At 38.7% G+C, this 17,533-nt stretch overlaps 1 protein-coding gene across 1 annotated transcript in view; it reads right to left on the bottom strand.

The window, feature by feature from the left end:
• Positions 1-3,002: 3,002 nt before the first annotated feature.
• The window catches only part of LOC146674914 (Fc receptor-like protein 5), an 84,263-nt gene continuing 69,732 nt past the window's right edge, over positions 3,003-17,533 (bottom strand). Inside the window, exons 11-22 of the mRNA XM_085401119.1 lie at positions 12,344-12,643; positions 9,429-9,701; positions 8,638-8,874; positions 7,334-7,441; positions 7,159-7,174; positions 6,988-7,079; positions 6,708-6,755; positions 5,928-5,943; positions 5,258-5,349; positions 4,562-4,609; positions 4,378-4,440; positions 3,003-3,028 (exon numbers count right to left, since the gene is read on the bottom strand). Coding sequence (XP_085257245.1) covers positions 3,003-3,028; positions 4,378-4,440; positions 4,562-4,609; positions 5,258-5,349; positions 5,928-5,943; positions 6,708-6,755; positions 6,988-7,079; positions 7,159-7,174; positions 7,334-7,441; positions 8,638-8,874; positions 9,429-9,701; positions 12,344-12,643 — 1,319 coding nt within the window. The remainder of the gene's footprint in view (positions 3,029-4,377; positions 4,441-4,561; positions 4,610-5,257; positions 5,350-5,927; positions 5,944-6,707; positions 6,756-6,987; positions 7,080-7,158; positions 7,175-7,333; positions 7,442-8,637; positions 8,875-9,428; positions 9,702-12,343; positions 12,644-17,533) is intronic.

The raw sequence follows: 17,533 nt of genomic DNA, 5'->3' as shown, positions 1-17,533 counted from the left end.
AGACTATGTGCACCTTAGCATATGCTACTTCCGGTGGCACCCAAAATGCACACAGATGGAAGCAAAAGGTGAACTTAAATACAGCTTTAATGCTGGACGACAAAACAGAAAACTGGCTGAAGTAAAATACAAAATAAACTTACGCAGGCAGACAGAACACACAACATGAATGAGGGTAGATCGCAACACTTTTGCACTTTTGCAAATATGTAATGTCCTGATAAATCGAGCAGATATTTGAAGTTTACACAGCTACATTCTCGACTGAAAATATCTTAAACATTTATTTTGTGACCAAGAAAGAGTAATATTAAAACAAAGTAGCTGCCGCCATTGTTGGAAACTAGAATTGGCTGGGCCGCGCTATGAATTCTGGGTTAGATCGGGCCACAAAGAATACACCCGACCCATCCTTCCAATCTAGGGAAAAGGACACATTCGGAGGAGTCTTCGAGGTTGGACAGTCTTCGTTGCGTTGCTGTAACGTTATCTTCCTACAAATGCGGCCTGCAAAGGATGCAGCCCCTGAATTTGGACACATCAATGATACTGGAGACGGCTTCTTCTTGTTTTTGTGTTGAACACTAGCTGACCTGATCGTGACTAGTCAACGAATCGTGGCAACCCCAGTTGTTATTATTGGATGACTCTACACAGGTTTAGCTGAGAGGTCGGTGACAGAAAGTGATTATAGGGTTGTAGCTTACACCATCCCGATCATTGTGTTCTTATTTCTTAGAGCAAAAGAAGTGTCAGTCTGGACAAATGAACAGAAAAACTAAACAGAGGCAGATTCTGTTGGCATTGATATTTTTTATATTGTCATTTGTGCTAAAATATATAGATATAGAATCATCGCCTTTATCTGTCCTAATATGGCTATAATTATGAAGAAGGCAGACAGTCAGAGGATTTATTTTCAACCTTCTACTATTTCCTTTATCTGTGTCTGTGCTGACAAAATGTGCTTTCTTTATTTAGAGTGCAGCTTAGTCCAGAGATGAGCTATGTTATACATTAGGAAAGCACCATGTTCTGTTTCTTCTAAAGTGCAAGACTTCACACCTTTAAATGTTTGTTTGAGACATGACTTATTACAAGTTCCTGTTTTTATAGTTTAGCAAAGTGCTTGTTTCTGCTTTTCTGCATACCTCATACACACGGTTTAAGTTCATTGAAAGGTCGCGTGTCTATGTATGGTATAGCTGGAAACACACACACGCGTGCACACACACACACACACACACGCGCGTGCACACACACACACACACACACACACACACACACACACACGCACATGCAGTCTGAGCAGAAGAAAAGCTGCTCTGGAAACATGAGCAACAGTTTGACAGGTGACCAGAAAGATGGTGAAGCTCAGCAAACACGAAGCAATTTGATACCAGAACAAAAGAGAAATGTCTCCCAAGAACAGCAACGACTTCACAGTTTAAAGAAGAGCGATGATTCATAACCATCAAAGAGCAACTCAGAGGATAAACAGAAGAAAAGTGATTTGAGAGGAGAGTGATTCTCAGAGACGGTCACTGAACAGGAGACGTGACGACTTTCAGGACGCCTCACTGACATTCATTGATGCAGATGATGATTTGACTGTGACTAACCCGAAGATAACAGTTATATTTGTTCCCATTTATGATATTTTGACTCTAAATGATGTATTTTTTATTATCGTAAAGCATTTCTAAAACGAGTAACACTGAGATTTTATCCACTTCTGTCTGTAGTTTTGTGTCATGGTCACAAGTCTGTGAAAACAAAGTGAGTGTAATCTCTAAGAGTTCAAACTTAAGTGCAAATTAAAATATTTTGATGAAAATAAAACCATCAGAAATGTTTACATGAACCAAATCACAAAAATTGGAAGATGGAGGATGGAAAACATGGAAAACAATCAGGTACTGAGCAGAATTAATATGTGGAAATGTCACATCAGGTGTTCAGCATTAAAGGGGACATGAAACACTACATGTATAAATGCTGATGTACATCATGGAGCCCAGCTCTCAAAAACTGACACAGATGTAACTCTGACTGTGAGGCTTAATTTAAGAAATAAGTGCTTAGAGTTATAAAAAGATGTTCAGCGCCATCTTCTGTCAGTACAGAGCATCACATCACCAGGTCAGTTGGCTCGTTTCAGTCAAAGACTCACATCAGTTTATGTTAAGTAACTAATAGCAGAACCAATAACTCAGTGAAAATAAGGACACTTAAACTAAACATCAGTTTAATGGGGTCACTGTTGTGCTGCTGTCAGCTGCAACAATGAGTTTTATGTTAAAACGGAGGATATACTGTCTGCTTTCACCGTCTGTCTCTTTAGCAGTAAGAGGTTCTGCGCTGTTTGGTTAGCTGCACTGACACAGGAAAATCCAGCTGTTAGCTGTAATGTTCAGGTCTGTGAAGCACTTTATGAACGAGGACTTCATGAAGGAGAGTCTGTTTGACATGTTTTGTGAACTTTAAGTTCTTATTTCTTAAATCCAGTTTCACAGACAGTTACATCTGAGTCAGTGTTTGAGAGCAGGGCTCTAAGATGTAAATTATCATTTATACATGTGGTGTTTTTTAATGTCCACTATAAAGGACAAATGTAATTTCATGCATTTGAACCTGCTTTACATACAAGAACATGTTTGAGTAAATATTTAACTATTTTTCACGCAGAACCACTTAACAGTGTCCCAGCTGTAGATCTTCTGTTGTGAGCTGAGAAAAGAAGTGTTTCTATAATCTGCTGCAGAGGACTGTGGAAATGTTTGCTGCATAAATCAGCAGCTACAAACACTGAGAACCTGCCTGGATATCAGCATAAGGACGTGTGTGAGGGGTCACTGGCTGCCCCTGTGTCTGTCCCACCTGTGTTGGAGAACAATAAAGTTTATTATAAAAGCATTGTCTCCCCTTGATGCAAAGTGAAGTTCTGTTTTGTGTTTGAGTCTTTACAGGTGTGTAATGTTGCTGTACCTTATAGGATTTGTTTAGAAGGCGGAGACAGACTCTGTATCTGTGTGGACGAGGAAATCATCTGGTTTTACTTTCATGTAAACATCTGGCCTCAGACACATAACTTATCATTTGTAATTTGTTCTGTGTTGTAAAGATTTTTTTGCAAAACATGTGAAGCTGAAACACTTCTCTATCTTCTTCTGTATCAGTAAAAAAACATTAAGACCTCTCCTGGGAACTGACAGTGACTTGAAGAAGTATTCATACCCTTTGAACGTTTATACATTTTGTCACCTTACAACCGCCAACTTAAATGTTTTTATTAGGATGTTCTGTGATAGACCAACACAAATAGTGCAGAACTGTGAAGTGGTATGAAAATGATACATGGATTTCAAAATTTTAAGCAAATAAAACTCTGAAAAGTGTGGCATGCATTTGTTTTCAACCCACCTTCGTCAATACTTTGTAGAGACACTGCTCGCTGCATTTACAGCTGCAAGTCTTTACCAGCTTTGCACATCTACAGACTGAAATGTTTGCCAATTATTTGTTGCAAAATGGCTCAAGCTCAGCCAGACTGTGAACAGCAATTTTCCAATCTTGCCACAGATGCTCAGTGGGATTTAGGTCTGGACTTTGACTGAGCCATTCTAACACAAGAATATTCTTTGATCTAAACCAGGGGTCAGCTGGTGTCCTGCAGGTTTTAGAGATCACCCTGGGTTTGCAGTTGTAGCATGCTTTTTCCATTTTTGGATGATGGATTGAACAATACTCCTTGAGATGTTCAAAGCTTGGGATATTTTTTTTATTACCTAACCCTGCTTTAAACTTATCTCCAACTTTATCCCTGACCTGTCTGGTGAGTTCCTTGGTCTTCATGATGCTGTTTGTTCACTAATGTTCTCTAACAAACCACTGAGGCCTCCACAGAGCAGCTAAATAGGTGACTTCTGAAGGTAAATGAATGCACTGGATTTTAATGAGGGATATCAGAGTACAGGTGGCTGAAAACAAATGCACGCCACACCTTTCAGATTTTTACTTGTTTAAAATTTTGAAAACCATGTATCATTTTCATACCACTTCACAAATATGTTCTACGTTGTGTTGGTCTTTCACAGAAAATCTCAATTAAAAAAAGGTGTCAAAATGTGTAGAAGTGCAACAGGTATGAATACTTTTTCAAGGTACTGTAAGCTCATGCTTTGTTCAGATTGATCAGAACTAAATACACAGATTAAAAAAGATGAAAAGAACAAAATAATACATTTCAATAAATGTATTATTCAAATGGGGGGGAATAAATGTCCCCCCTCCCAGCCCCAAAATTAATTTCATACTAATTAAAAAAACTTTCCAAACCAGGTTTTCTTTTTATAAAATTAACTTTGGTGTACTCACTCTTAGTTCTAAGATCTTTAAACTCAATAAGAGAGGAGGTGACGTCATCGTATTCATCTGAACCTGCAATGTTCATATTTTTATTTACAGGATTGTAAAAACATATCACATGAAATTAGTTTCATTAAATCAAAAACAAGTTTCATCTCTAACTGCTCTGTGATTTCCAGCACATATACTGTACCATTTCTGTTTTTCACTTGTGTGACTGATTCATAGACGTCAGCAGTACCTAAAGAAAAAAACAAGCCAGGCTCACATTAATCATTTTATTACAGTTACACTAAAGATCAGAGCAAACACAGAAACACTGTGTGAGTCAAAACCAGGACTGTAAGATCTTTAAATGTTCTTTGAAAAACTGCTGAACACAAACTGAACCTGATAAATGTTCGTGTTAATGGAGGCTTAATAAAAGTCAGCATCCATCCATCCATTCGCTTCTGCTTATCCTTTTCAGGGGCGCTGGAGTCTATCCCAGCTGTCATAGGTCGAGAGGCAGGCTACACCCTTAATGTGTGTGTGTGTGTTAGTCCCCATAGGGAAATAGATCCTCTGCATTTAACCCATTCACCCAGTGAAGCAGTGGGCAGCCACCAATGCAGCGCCCGGGGAGCAGTGTGTAGGGACGGTACCTTGCTCAGGGGTACCTCAGCCGTTCAGTGGAGTTGAACTCCCAACCTTCCAATCATGGGGCCACCACTCTACCTACTGAGCTATCCCTGGACAGGTCGCCAGTCTGTCGCAGGGCTCACACACAGGGACAGACAACCATTCCCTCGCACATTCACACCTATGGGCAATTTAGATTGATCAATTAGCCTTTCCCCACTAAAAGTCAATATTAATAATGATAATAAAGATTGTTTTAAATGCTGACCATGTTGAAGAGAGCCGTACACATGAGTTTCATCCTGGTTGACTCCATGATTTGTGGAGGAGCCCGGACTGTGACTCTCAGACTGGATCGACCTAAAACAGGAAATAAACATAACCTGTCATGGTCCTCGGTCTTTTGTGTTTTTCATTATTATGATCTTGTGTTTGTTCTGTTTGTGTACTGGGGTTTAGACTTTTTAGTTCCTAGAGTTTGGTTTCTGTGTTCCCTCTGTTTAGTGTCTGTACCGTGTCTCTGTGCATTTCCTGTTTTATTGTGAAGATCCATGTCTTCTGTTAGTGTGTTCAGTTTATGTTTTCCCCTGTCTCGTCAGTTCGATTTGGTTCAGCTGTGTCTTCCTCCTGTTTGCTATTCCACGTTTCCCTCTGTGTGTATTTATAGTGTGTGTCCTCGTGTGCTTGTTGCTGGTTCGTCTGTGTTCTTTCCCTGCATCATTCTGTGTCGTCCCCAGTGTCTCCCTGCATCACCATTTTGCCTTTGCTGTTTCTGTTTGTTTCACCTCTTTATGAATAAAACTTATTTGCATCTCAGCTGCCTGCATCTTAGGTCCTAATTCTCAGCCTCCACTCATCTGCCACGGCAGACCTGACAACAATAAACTCAAAAGTAACTGATGTTTGTTTAAAATAATAATAAAAAGTATTTTACCAACCTGGTGAAGCAGGAATCTGTAAGATAAGATAAGAAAACTTTATTAATCTCAGAGGAAACCAAGCGGTCACAGTGGCTCAAAGACAGTAAGAACAGTAACTGACTAAACTAAATAATATAATATATCACAAAGTATGAATAATAATGCACACCACAAAAAGTAGAGAATTTCAATTCTGTTGTACCAGCTGCAAATGGCAGCATTTCATCGTGCAGTCGATGGATGTTAGTAGCAGCAGGTATAGAGTATTGCACATTGAGATATTTACAGACACCAGTGTGTGCATGTGTGCTTTCACATGATGATGTATGTTGTAGAGTCTGACAGCAGCTGGAAGGAAAGATCTCCTAAATCTCTCCTTCACACTGTGGGTGCAGCAGCCTGTCACTGCAGGAGCTGCTCAGTGCTGTCAGAGTGACCTGCGTGGGGTGGGAGGTGTTATCTAACAGGGGTTACAGCTGAGCCACCATCCTGTCACTGACTGCCTCCACTGGGTCATGAGGACGTCCCAGAACAGAGCTGGTCTTCTTCATCAGACTGTTCAGATTCTCTCATTTACAATTATTATGTTTAATTGTTTCACTGATATTTTGTGTCATCAGATCAGAATGAATGTTTGAATATTTAAAGTGAATGTAGTAAATAAACTCTGTAAAACTATCTAATAGTGAAATGTTCATATTTTATTTACAGGTTTGTTAAAACATGAAATTAGTTTCATTAAATCAAAAACAAGTTTCATCTCTAACTGCTCTGTGCTTTCCAGCACATATACTGTACCATTTCTGTTTTTCACTTGTGTGACTGATTCATAGACGTCAGCAGTACCTAAAGAAAAAAACAAGCCAGGCTCACATTAATCATTTTATTACAGTTACACTAAAGATCAGAGCAAACACAGAAACACTGTGTGAGTCAAAACCAGGACTGTAAGATCTTTAAATGTTATTTAAAAAACTCGTGAACGCAAACTGAACCTCTTAAATGTTCATGCTAATGGAGGCTTAATAAAAGTCAATATTAATAATGATAATATTATTTAAATGGTTTAAATACTGACCATGTTGAAGAGAGCCGTACTCATGAGTTTCATTCTGGTTGACTCCATGATTTGTGGAGGAGCCCGGACTGTGACTCTCAGACTGGATCGACCTAAAACAGGAAATAAACACAATAAACTCAAAAGTAACTGATGTTTGTTTCAAATAATAATAAAAAGTATTTTACCAACCTGGTGAAGCAGGAATCTGTGAAAGAGACAAATGTTATTACACATATTTGTCATGTATAAATTGTTCCACTGATATTTAGTGTCATGAGATCAGAATACATGTATATGTGTGAATAATTAAAGTGTATGTAGTAAATAAACTCTCTAATACAGCATGAAAAGAAGAGGCTCTTACACTTGAACTGTCTGCAGCGATACAACAAGAGCAGGAGAATAATAATGAGAGAGACTCCACAAACCAGTCCAACCATCAACCACACAGGAGATGAACTACGTCCAGTTACTGTAACAACAAACAATAATTAATTATTAATAAAGTATAAAACAAACACTGAGAGCACAAATCTCTGCTAAGGCAGCTCACTCTGTTGACAGTATTTGCTTTCAAAGAAAAAACATATTGTATTTTCAGTGTATTTTTTTGTTTGTACTGTGAGAAGTTTGTAGTTCAGTAAAAATAAGTCCAAAGGCAGATTTTTTCAACATGACAACAAGAGCAGATGTGAAATGTAAAAGTGAGGTCAGAGGTCAAACAAATTATAATTTAAATCTTTATACAGTATTTTCTATATGTTGACAAGACACAACACCTTTGTAAGAATCATAGTTTCTGTGTTATAAGGATTTCTTTTTAGTCATAAAGTTGACCTTGAAGACCTCGGTGGCTGTAAGCCAAATGTTAATGGATAGTTAACATGACTGCAGCTCGTCAGTAACCAGGCAGGTCTGCTGGGATCCTTTCTAGGAAAATAAGGTTTGTATGCTAACAGATTTTCCCCTTGTTTCAGTTTCTTCCTGCTTCAAGATTCGTTTTCATGCCATCATTCACCTCCAGTCAGACGCCTGCCACCTTGGATCATTACCCCCCTATTCACCACCACTGCTGCCCCTCGGAGCCTCTTCCTCACTTGCCTGCCTGCCCATCGTTCAGCAGTTTCCACAGACCTCTGCTTTATCCTTTACTACCACCTAGTCTGGACTCCAAGTAAGGCATTGTTGCAGCCACTTTATGAACACTCTCTGTCTTGTCACATTCTCTCAGATTTCCTGCCCTAACTGCTCTCTCCTCTCCCACAGATCTGCCGCCCTCACGCTGTTATGTCCGCTCCTCTGGCCTGTCTCTCTCACCTCAGTTAAGATGTTTTTGTAGGACTCGCTCATTAATTTTAAGTTCATTTATGTTTTGTTCTTGTTGACTGAGTCAAAGCTCACAATCTGTTGTGTTAAATAAATTATCCTTTGTTTGATAAAGAAACTTTCACTCATTACTTCCTCTGCTGTTTTCACCTGAGTCCCACACATGAGTCCTGAAACTCACTGATATTAAACCTGACAATATAGAGATATTACATAATAGTTTTATAAAAGTTCTGACAAAATAGATCCAGGTGGCTTCAAACATTAAAAGAGATAATATGATGTTATTTCTCAGTCATGAAACTCATTTACAGAAAGACACACTGTTTTGATCCTGCTCACCTTTAACTGACATCCAGCTCTGTGCTGACTCTCTTCCTGAGTACTGACACTTGTAGAAACCTTCATCAGACTTTGACACTGCAGAGATCTTCAGCTCCCCTCGGGGATCATTTTGAATAAGTTTGTCATTGTGATAGAAAAACACATTGGAAAGTATTTTTTGTGTTCTCAAACTGCAGCTCAGACTAACAGAAGCTCCCTCAGTCACAGGATGAACAGGACTCACCAGGATAGGACCATTACCATCATCTGTGAAACAATCACACACAATTGTTTCAGTCAGACCAGCTGGTGCACACTTTTAGAAAAAGCTGTGAGTCGTGTCTCATGATCTACATGCAGACCTGGTTTTCTGAGTGATTATGAGGACTGGAAATATAGTTGGGATGTTCCCTGCAGGAGTCAAATTATTGACGGTGACATTATTGAATGGTTGAAGGTGAAATTGTAAATGTTTGTATGTTTGTGTTATTTTGCATGACGTGTTTCCTAAATTTCTCTGAATTGAGACATTAAAGGTTCATCTAATGTGACGACAGAGATGTTGAGCTTTGTTGAGTTTTATTCTGACAGAGAAAATAAAAAATACTGTTGGCAAATTATGACAAACTGGATTATAAAAGGATGAAGAGAAATTAGACCAACAACCAAGAATATTTTGATGCTTTGTTGCCTGAAATTGTCTGAAATTCTCATTTTTGTTTGTTTTGCCACATAGAATTACTTCACATAGAGCAAAGCTGAGACAAATGTTCATGTGACGTCTAAATCATTCAGATCTAAGAAGTAAATGTATAATAACATACTCTGTACAGTGATGTTGACTGCACTGCTGAACTCTCCTGATCCAGACTCACACCAGTACACTCCAGTATCTGACTTTGATGTGTTGATGTCACATGTGGATCCAGTCATTCTCCTACAGTCAGAGAGTCGGCCGTCCTCAGAGAACTTCCTCACTCTCCACTCAGTGAAGTTTCCCTCACAGGTCAGTGAGACAGAGTCAGAGGTGAAGTGTTGCACTCTGTCAGGACTCACTGTGAGAGACGCTGCTGAATGAACATCTGGAAACAACATTCAGTGAAGACACAAAGCTCACAGATGTTAGGATTCAAAATATCACAGTGAAAATATTTGTTTCTTTGAAGCTTTTGAGATGATTACATTGATAGACTCAATGTAAAAGAATTAAAAGAAAAAAACCAAAAATATTTAAAATATTAAACAAAATACAAACAATATAAACACAAATCAGTGCCATGTTTAGATTTAAAGCCAAGCTGGTTATCAGTGGAGTTAATAAACATGTTTAATCTGTCAGCAGAATTCTTTCTAAAACTTTTCATATTATACTGGTTGAAGTTAAAGACAGATAATTATCAGGACTTTACCAGCTTTAATAGTTCAAAATGATAAAGTGTTTGTTTGGTGAGACAACACTGAGTCTGACAACAAGCCCTGAATCACACAGACAGTCAAATCAATGGAAAACAAAGGAGCCGAATACTGACATGTTTAAGATGATCTAACCCACATGCTTTATCTGCTGGCAGCTCATGTAGAGCTTGGTACACGTCATGTGACATCATGAGCTTTGAGTCATCACTCTCAGCATCATCCACCTGATACAGATCACTCTGAACACACTTCAGTCATTTGCTGTAATGTTTCTGTCATAATTCTGTGATATTGTCTGTTTCACAGATTCCTTCTACAGTGAGATATTTTGCAGCAGCAGGACCAAAACTAAAAACCTTTGAAGTATATTTTAATTGGTAGAACCTCAAAATCCCATCCTTTCGTGAACCTCGGGACCAAAAAATGGTCCCGCCCCAAAAGTGCTCTAAAAATGTTATATATCAATATTTTTTTCTACTTCAAATTAGTCAATCTTTTAAAACTACTTCTGCTTAAAATATCCATGTCAAGTTTTAATTATATTTTCATTGTTTTAACCCTTTAAATCCCAGTTTTATTACATGAGCGCCCTGTTTTTTTAGCCCCAAAAAACAAAAAAACTAAATATTTTCCAAAAAAAACATTTGAAGTAATATTTGTTTGTTATTATAATTAGGCCTTTAGATGGACTAAAGATTGGCACCAACAGTCATTTCGATCGCCTTTTATTTTTTTTTCCAGGAGCGCATTTCATAAAATGCACACTATCGACCACGCCCAAAAAGTGCTATAAAAAATTTATATATTAATATTTTATTCCACTTTAAATTAGCCAATCTTTTAGACCTACTTCTCCTTGAAATATTCATGTCAAGTTTTAATTACATTTCGCGGATTTTAACCCTTTATATCCCGGTTTCGTCACATGAGCGCACTGCTTTTTTTGCCCCAAAAACATAAAACATAAAACATAAAATATTTTCCAAAAAAAACATTTGAAGTAATATTTTATTGTTATTATAATTAGGCCTTTAGATGGACAAAAGATTGGCACGAACATTAATTTCGATCCGGTTTTAATTTTTTTTCCAGAAGCCAAAAATGTCCCCAGGCGGCGCTGCTGCTCCTGCTCCCCCGGGGAGGAGTGCCTCTGCCGCGGGTGTGTTTCGCGCAGCGCCGGAGCATATGGTTCGGTTCCCGTGTCTGCAGCACACACTTCCGCTACCACGTGAAAACAAATACGTCATTTCCTGTTGATTAAAAAAAAAAAAAAAAAAATCAAACGAACCTAAGGTCATAAAATGGTCCGGAACGAGCAGCGGGCCAAGCTGCTGCTGTGGTACGCGGGAAATTAGTGTGCCTTTTCCGGGTATCTGTCTCGAGCAGGCCGCTGGAGAACATGTGTATGTTCCAGCAGGCGTCACATGTGGAGCAAGGGCGCCACCCGGTGGACAAATAAAAAAATTACAACTCTAAGGCCTGTAGTCCAAAACGAAACCTAAGCTGGAAACCTGACGATCGATTTGACCGTAATTTTTCTGGCGTGAAAAATAGCGTTTATAATGGGTTTCAATGGGGCACAAATCGGCCACGAGGTTCGGTAGTGGATGTATGCCTTTTATTCAGCCATTTAAGCTCATTTAAAAAACTCAGACTGAAATTTTAAAATAAAATGGGAAAAAAATACATGTTTGAAAATTTGGCTATACTCCATTAAACACAGTGGAAATGGCGTGGAATTAAAAAACGCAAAGGCCACGAAATGGTCCCAGGTTCTACCAAGGGTTTTAAATGAACAATAACAGCAGCTGTTATTTGTGACGTCTTCTTCTAGCGTCCATCTGTAGTCAGTGTTTCTCTTGTATTTGTCAGAGCTGTTAACCTGCCTGCTGACATCTTTGTTTCTTCATTAACTATATTTGACTTTTTATCTGAGCACCTACCTGAGCACTAAACAAAGAGTCTTAACTGTGTAAATCCTGTCTGTGCACTAAGTAAAAATAATCAGTACAAACAGTAACATGAGTTTAAATATCAAAACATTTAAAATCTCATAGATGTCTTTTGTTTTTCATGTTATCTCATTAAATAAAAACTGAAAAATAAGAAAAGTAAACGAAGAAATTCAGTTTGGTTTGATCACAGAGAGAAAGGAAAACATTCAGTTCAGTTCTTCTTTTGGGGAGTTTTAATATAAACGGAGATAAATGATTGTCATGGAGATGAGATTTTAATGGTCTAAATGTTGTTGCATAAAAATGATGAGCTAACATGAGCTCATTGAAAGGACAGAGAGAAACAAACTGACCTGCAGACCAGACAAACTTTGGTTGACTGTGATCAGTGTGATACTCTGGGTCTCCTCTTCCAGCTCTGCACACATATCCTGCTGTGTGTGTCTGTCCATGAATGATGTAGGAGTTGTTTGCAGTCCTATTGCCATCAGGTAGCAGCTCATAACTGGAGGATTCCTCTGATAGATCAGGAACAGCTTTATACCAGTAGAAGCTCCATCCTGCAGACGGATGTTCAACCTCACAGTTCAGAGTTACTGAGGCTCCAGGACTCAGCCATGATGGAGACACAGTGAGGACAGGACGGGGTTCATCTGTTCAACAAAGATTTTCTCTCAGTGAACATGTAGTACAGTCTCTGAACAGTGAGCTCAGTTTATACAAAGAATAATAATCTCAGTCTATATGAACAGAAACACATTTTACAAAGTGTTCAAACAGCTTAAAGCAAACATGACTTACTGTCAGAAACTGTCAGTGTGACTGAATCACTCCACTCTGTTGTTTCATGCTGTGAACTTTTCATTCTGCCCTTACAGCGATAGTTTTCACTGTTGGATGATGAAGCAGATCTAATCCTGTATTCATTTAGATTTGGAGGTTTTCTGATGCTGTTTGTTTCCCACTCATAATCCCACTCAGTGTCTCCTCCATGGATCTCACATCTGACAGTGATCGTCTCTCCTCTGTATATCTCAGACCAGTTTGGATACAGAGTCACAACAGGCCTGTTTGAGACTGTTAATGTTCAAGAAAGTACAATAAAAACACATAAAAGACAAAAGGTTCAGTTACCATCAGATGTAGTGTTTTGTAGGAAGTTACATTTAAACTCACCAGTTGTGTCAATCCTGACTGACTGGCTCCACTCTGTGTAGTAAACTGGTTCTCCTCTTCCTCCTCTGCAGCTGTAGCGTCCTCCCTCTGAGACACTGATTTGTCCATTTGTCACAGGTTGATAAGATTTCCCATCTCTGTACCAGTAGTATTTCCATCCAGATGATGATGATGGGCTCACAGAGCAGGTCAGGGTCACACTGCCCCCTACTGGAACAGCTGTCCTATCAGCTCTCAGTTCAGCCTTTGGTTTGGCTGCAGTTCAGTTTAGAACAAGAACATAAAAGTAAAAATGACTGAATCAGAACAATTTAAAGATGGAAAAATGTAAATGATCAAATATCACAAAACCATAGTTGAGATAAAACAAACTGTGCCACACAAAATATTCTGTATTTCTGTTTTGATCAAAACAGTGAATTTGTTTTATTTACTTTTGTGTATTTTAATTTATTACGTACATGCACATTTCAAATAATTAATTTGAAGCTTGACTGAGTTTATTGATCAATAATGAGGAAGCAACCCAGGTCAATATGATCTGATTGTATTTTGAACATGTGAGAATTGCTCCTAAATGAGTGTGAGCACTTATCATTTCATTGGTGTTGTTTTTTACTTTTGTTTTTGGTGTATTGGGATTTGGTGAGTAACAGTTAGTTTTCTTTGGTGTCAGTTAGCACGTTATGTCCTTGTGTTCTTTACTAAATCTGATGTTGAAGCCTCTGATAGCTAAGATGAGACCTAGTAAGTGTGTTTTATATTCTTTTGCCGTGGAAGCTGACATTTCCTGTCGCACAGATGTCTTTAGACCACACTAATACGCACAGTCAACTCTACCGCTGACATTACAGGGAGCAGTTTGGATGTGATTTCCAGCTGAGCTGTTAGGAATGCTGGAATAAGACTCCAGTGTTTGTGTTGCAAAACAGATCAGGTTTATCAGCCGAGAGCAGATCTTAGAACTGAAATCTGAGACTGTTGAATCTTGACGGTGATCCACGCCTAGGAGATCTGAACTTCCACTGAAATCATCTGTTCCTGCTGGATCAACTCATATTCCAGAGATCAGGAAACTGACTCACACTTCTGAACTGTGATACGACTCCACCAGTCCACTGAGTCGACTCATATTGATCAAAGTTTGAAGAGCAGCTGAAAGAAAGCTGCCCTGTAGGAGCTAACACAGGTTAACTTGTAGTTCACACAGGTAAGAGTTCAAACTAACCTGAACTAGACAGAGAGAGAGATTTTTACATATTGTTGTTTAATTTTATTTAAATATTTTATTCTGGTTTTCAGATGCATAAATTAATGTAAACTGGAAACTGTTGTATATTTATGTGTCTTCTGTTTCCGACCTACAAGTTCAAAGTTCACCCTGGTCCTGGTATGTATTATTGGTTATTGGTTGTTATTTTATTTTAATTTTGTTTTATCTTTAGTGAAGTATTGAGTTTTCCCATGTACCATGAATGCACCGCTGCACTGCTCATGTTAACTTTCTTTCACTGCAGCTCTCTGCATGCTGCAAGGTAAATTTTTTTGTATATTGCACTGTGTTTAAAGGGTAAAAGAACCCCATGAAACATAGTTTTGAGCACTGATTTTGTTTTGCAGATGCACAAAACTGCTGTGGTGGGGTGGCTGTAGCTCAGAAGGGTTGGTGGTTCGATCCCTGGCTCCCCTAGTTTGCATGCCAAATATCATTGGGCAAGATACTTATGGCGTATGAATGCGTATGATTGATAGTTAGAAAGCACTTAAAGTATAGATAGTAATGCCTGTGTGAATGGGTGTCAGGCCCGGCCCTAACCAATCTGGCGCCCTAGGCAAGATTTTAGGTGGCGCCCCCCTACATCGGCAGTGTAGTGTATGTACTCAGAAGAAACCGAATAGCTTTGTCTTTGACCTTTTTTTTTTTTACTTAAAGAAAGCAAATTCACAATCAGAATAATTAACAAGATAAAAAAATATATGAATAAATAAATGAATACAAAAAATAAAAAATGAATATATGAAATACAATAAATTTTACATACATAAACACAATAAAACGTGTCAACAAGTTGGATAAAATAAATTAAAAATACAATATAAATAAGGCACTGCACAAAACAAGATATTAAATAAACCAGTATGACTTTAACAACTATATTACAAAAAAGGGGATCCTACAGAGTTCTCTAGTTGTGCTTTTTAATACTGCATTAACTAGAATGACTTACAAATTACTGTACACCACCCCCTCATCAACCTCACATCACCTGCTACAGCCTTACTCTCCTAGTCTTTCTTGCAGCAAAGTCATCTACAACATCATCATATGACAACTGATTTGAGACCACATGATTTATGCTTATGATGGAAAGTCCACTGAGACGTTCTTGCATCATAGTAGATCTCAGGTAGGTTTTAATGAGTTTGAGCTTAGAGAAGCTTCTTTCAGCAGCAGCCACTGTAACAGGAAGAGTGGCAAAGATTCTCAGAGCAACCCACATGTTGGGGTAAATTTCTGCCAGCTTCTTCTCATGCAGGAAGGTCAAGAGTTCCATGTTTGTCATGTTCTTTGATGGCAATGGTGGGAAATTCTGCATTTCCATTGCAAGCTCTGTGCCATTAATGTCCGGCTGGCTGTCATGGGTCAGAGTAGTACTCAGTGTTTGGCACTGCTGTAGCAGCTCTTCTATTTGTAAGTTGTGGAAATTGAGGAGTACTCCAAACTTGTCATTCACCTCTCCAAGGTTCTGAAATCTCTCATCAAGTGAAGAGATGGCTGTATCCACTACCACATTAAAAAATGTGGTTTCCATTTTTTTTAAGGGCATCTTGTATGGGCTCATCTGGAGACTCATAACCGAAGTGCCTTTTGGTGGTTCTCAATCGCTTTTGTTTGAGTTCAGCCTCCACATTCATTTCTTCACACATCTCCTTTGCCGTTGTCTGTGCATCAGAAAATCCAGTGTTTCTGTAGCTGGTGAGGGAATCTTTGGTTTTCTTCAGCAAGTCGACAGCCACATCTAGCTGCATGGAGGGCGACTGCACCGCTTGATGCTGCTGCAAAACTGGTGGGTTGTGCTGCTGAGGTGGAGGCAACAGGAAGACCGCTTGATGCTGCTGCATCATGGCTGGGTTGTGCTGCTGATGCTGCATCACTGGTGGGTTGTGCTGCTGAAGTGGAGGCAGCAGCGGTAGATGTGGTAGATGGCCCAGGGGTGGGATTTAGAAACTTCAACAGTGCATCTGAAGAGAGGAGTATGTGACACCACTGAGTATTAAAGTCTAATAATAAAAACATATGATTCCAGGAATAAAATGAAATGATATAATATAAATGAAAAACCAAAGAGATATATGTATGATGTTAACTGATATGCAAATTAGATTAGATTCAATTCATTGTCATCATTACAGTGAAATGCTGAATGGCAGAATGCAAAGTAACAGTATAATATCATATGAGAATGTTATTTTATGATTATCTTTGACCGAATCACAGCAGTGTTCATATTAAAAAACAGCATTCCCTCTCATGTGATATTGCTTAACATTAATGATGTGCACTTTAACAACTAGGCTTAGAACTATAATATATACAGGGGTGGAAAAGTGACTATTACCTGCAGGGTAAACGTTAGCTAACCAGAAGGCAATAACAATGTAAACAAAAAACACCTGCTTAAAAGATGAATACAAATGAGGAATGGTGGGAAAGGTGGGAGTACTGTAATTACCTAACGTTACATTATTATTTTCCATAACAATTTAGCCCCCTCCACAATATTAACTGACGTTAAAACAGTTAACTAGCTATTTATTGATTAGCAATTAGCTAATCATGTAACATTAGCTTAATGCTAAAAATTTAGGTTACTATCACATTCAGACAAATAATTTCATGTAGGCTAACGTTACCTACCTCTGTCTTTTTCTCGTTTCTCCTCCTCTTCTTTTCTCTTTTTTCTTCCCTGGGCACCTGACAGTTTTGGCCGTTTTGACATCTTGTGTTGATTTTTTGATGTGGTGACGTCCAAAAGGAACCATGATACGGGAAGGGAGGGGGCGCACCGTGCGGGGAGGGGGGGGGGGGGGGGGGGGGCGTAATGTTGTAACAAATAATATTTCTATTAAATAAGCTTTACTTTGCATTTTAATTAACGTGGGATTATTTTTTGTATTTAGAAATAATAGTAAATAATAAAATGTGCCATTAATAATAGCACCAACTTTTTTTTTTTTTTCAACATTTGTGGCACTGGCGTGGCGCCCCCTGATGGACGGCGCCCTTAGCATTTGCCTATACGGCCTATGCCACGGGCCGGCCCTGATGGGTGTGTTGTATAGAGCGCTTTGAGTACTCCAGGAGA

The sequence above is a fragment of the Rhamphochromis longiceps genome, linkage group LG3, assembly GCF_057381845.1.
Source record: "Rhamphochromis longiceps isolate RC_006_pf linkage group LG3, R_longiceps_female_GT1.1, whole genome shotgun sequence".
In the NCBI taxonomy this organism is placed as follows: Eukaryota; Metazoa; Chordata; class Actinopteri; order Cichliformes; family Cichlidae; genus Rhamphochromis; species Rhamphochromis longiceps.
Note: the sequence above shows the minus strand (reverse complement) of the source record. Positions and strands in the feature narration are given on the sequence as shown.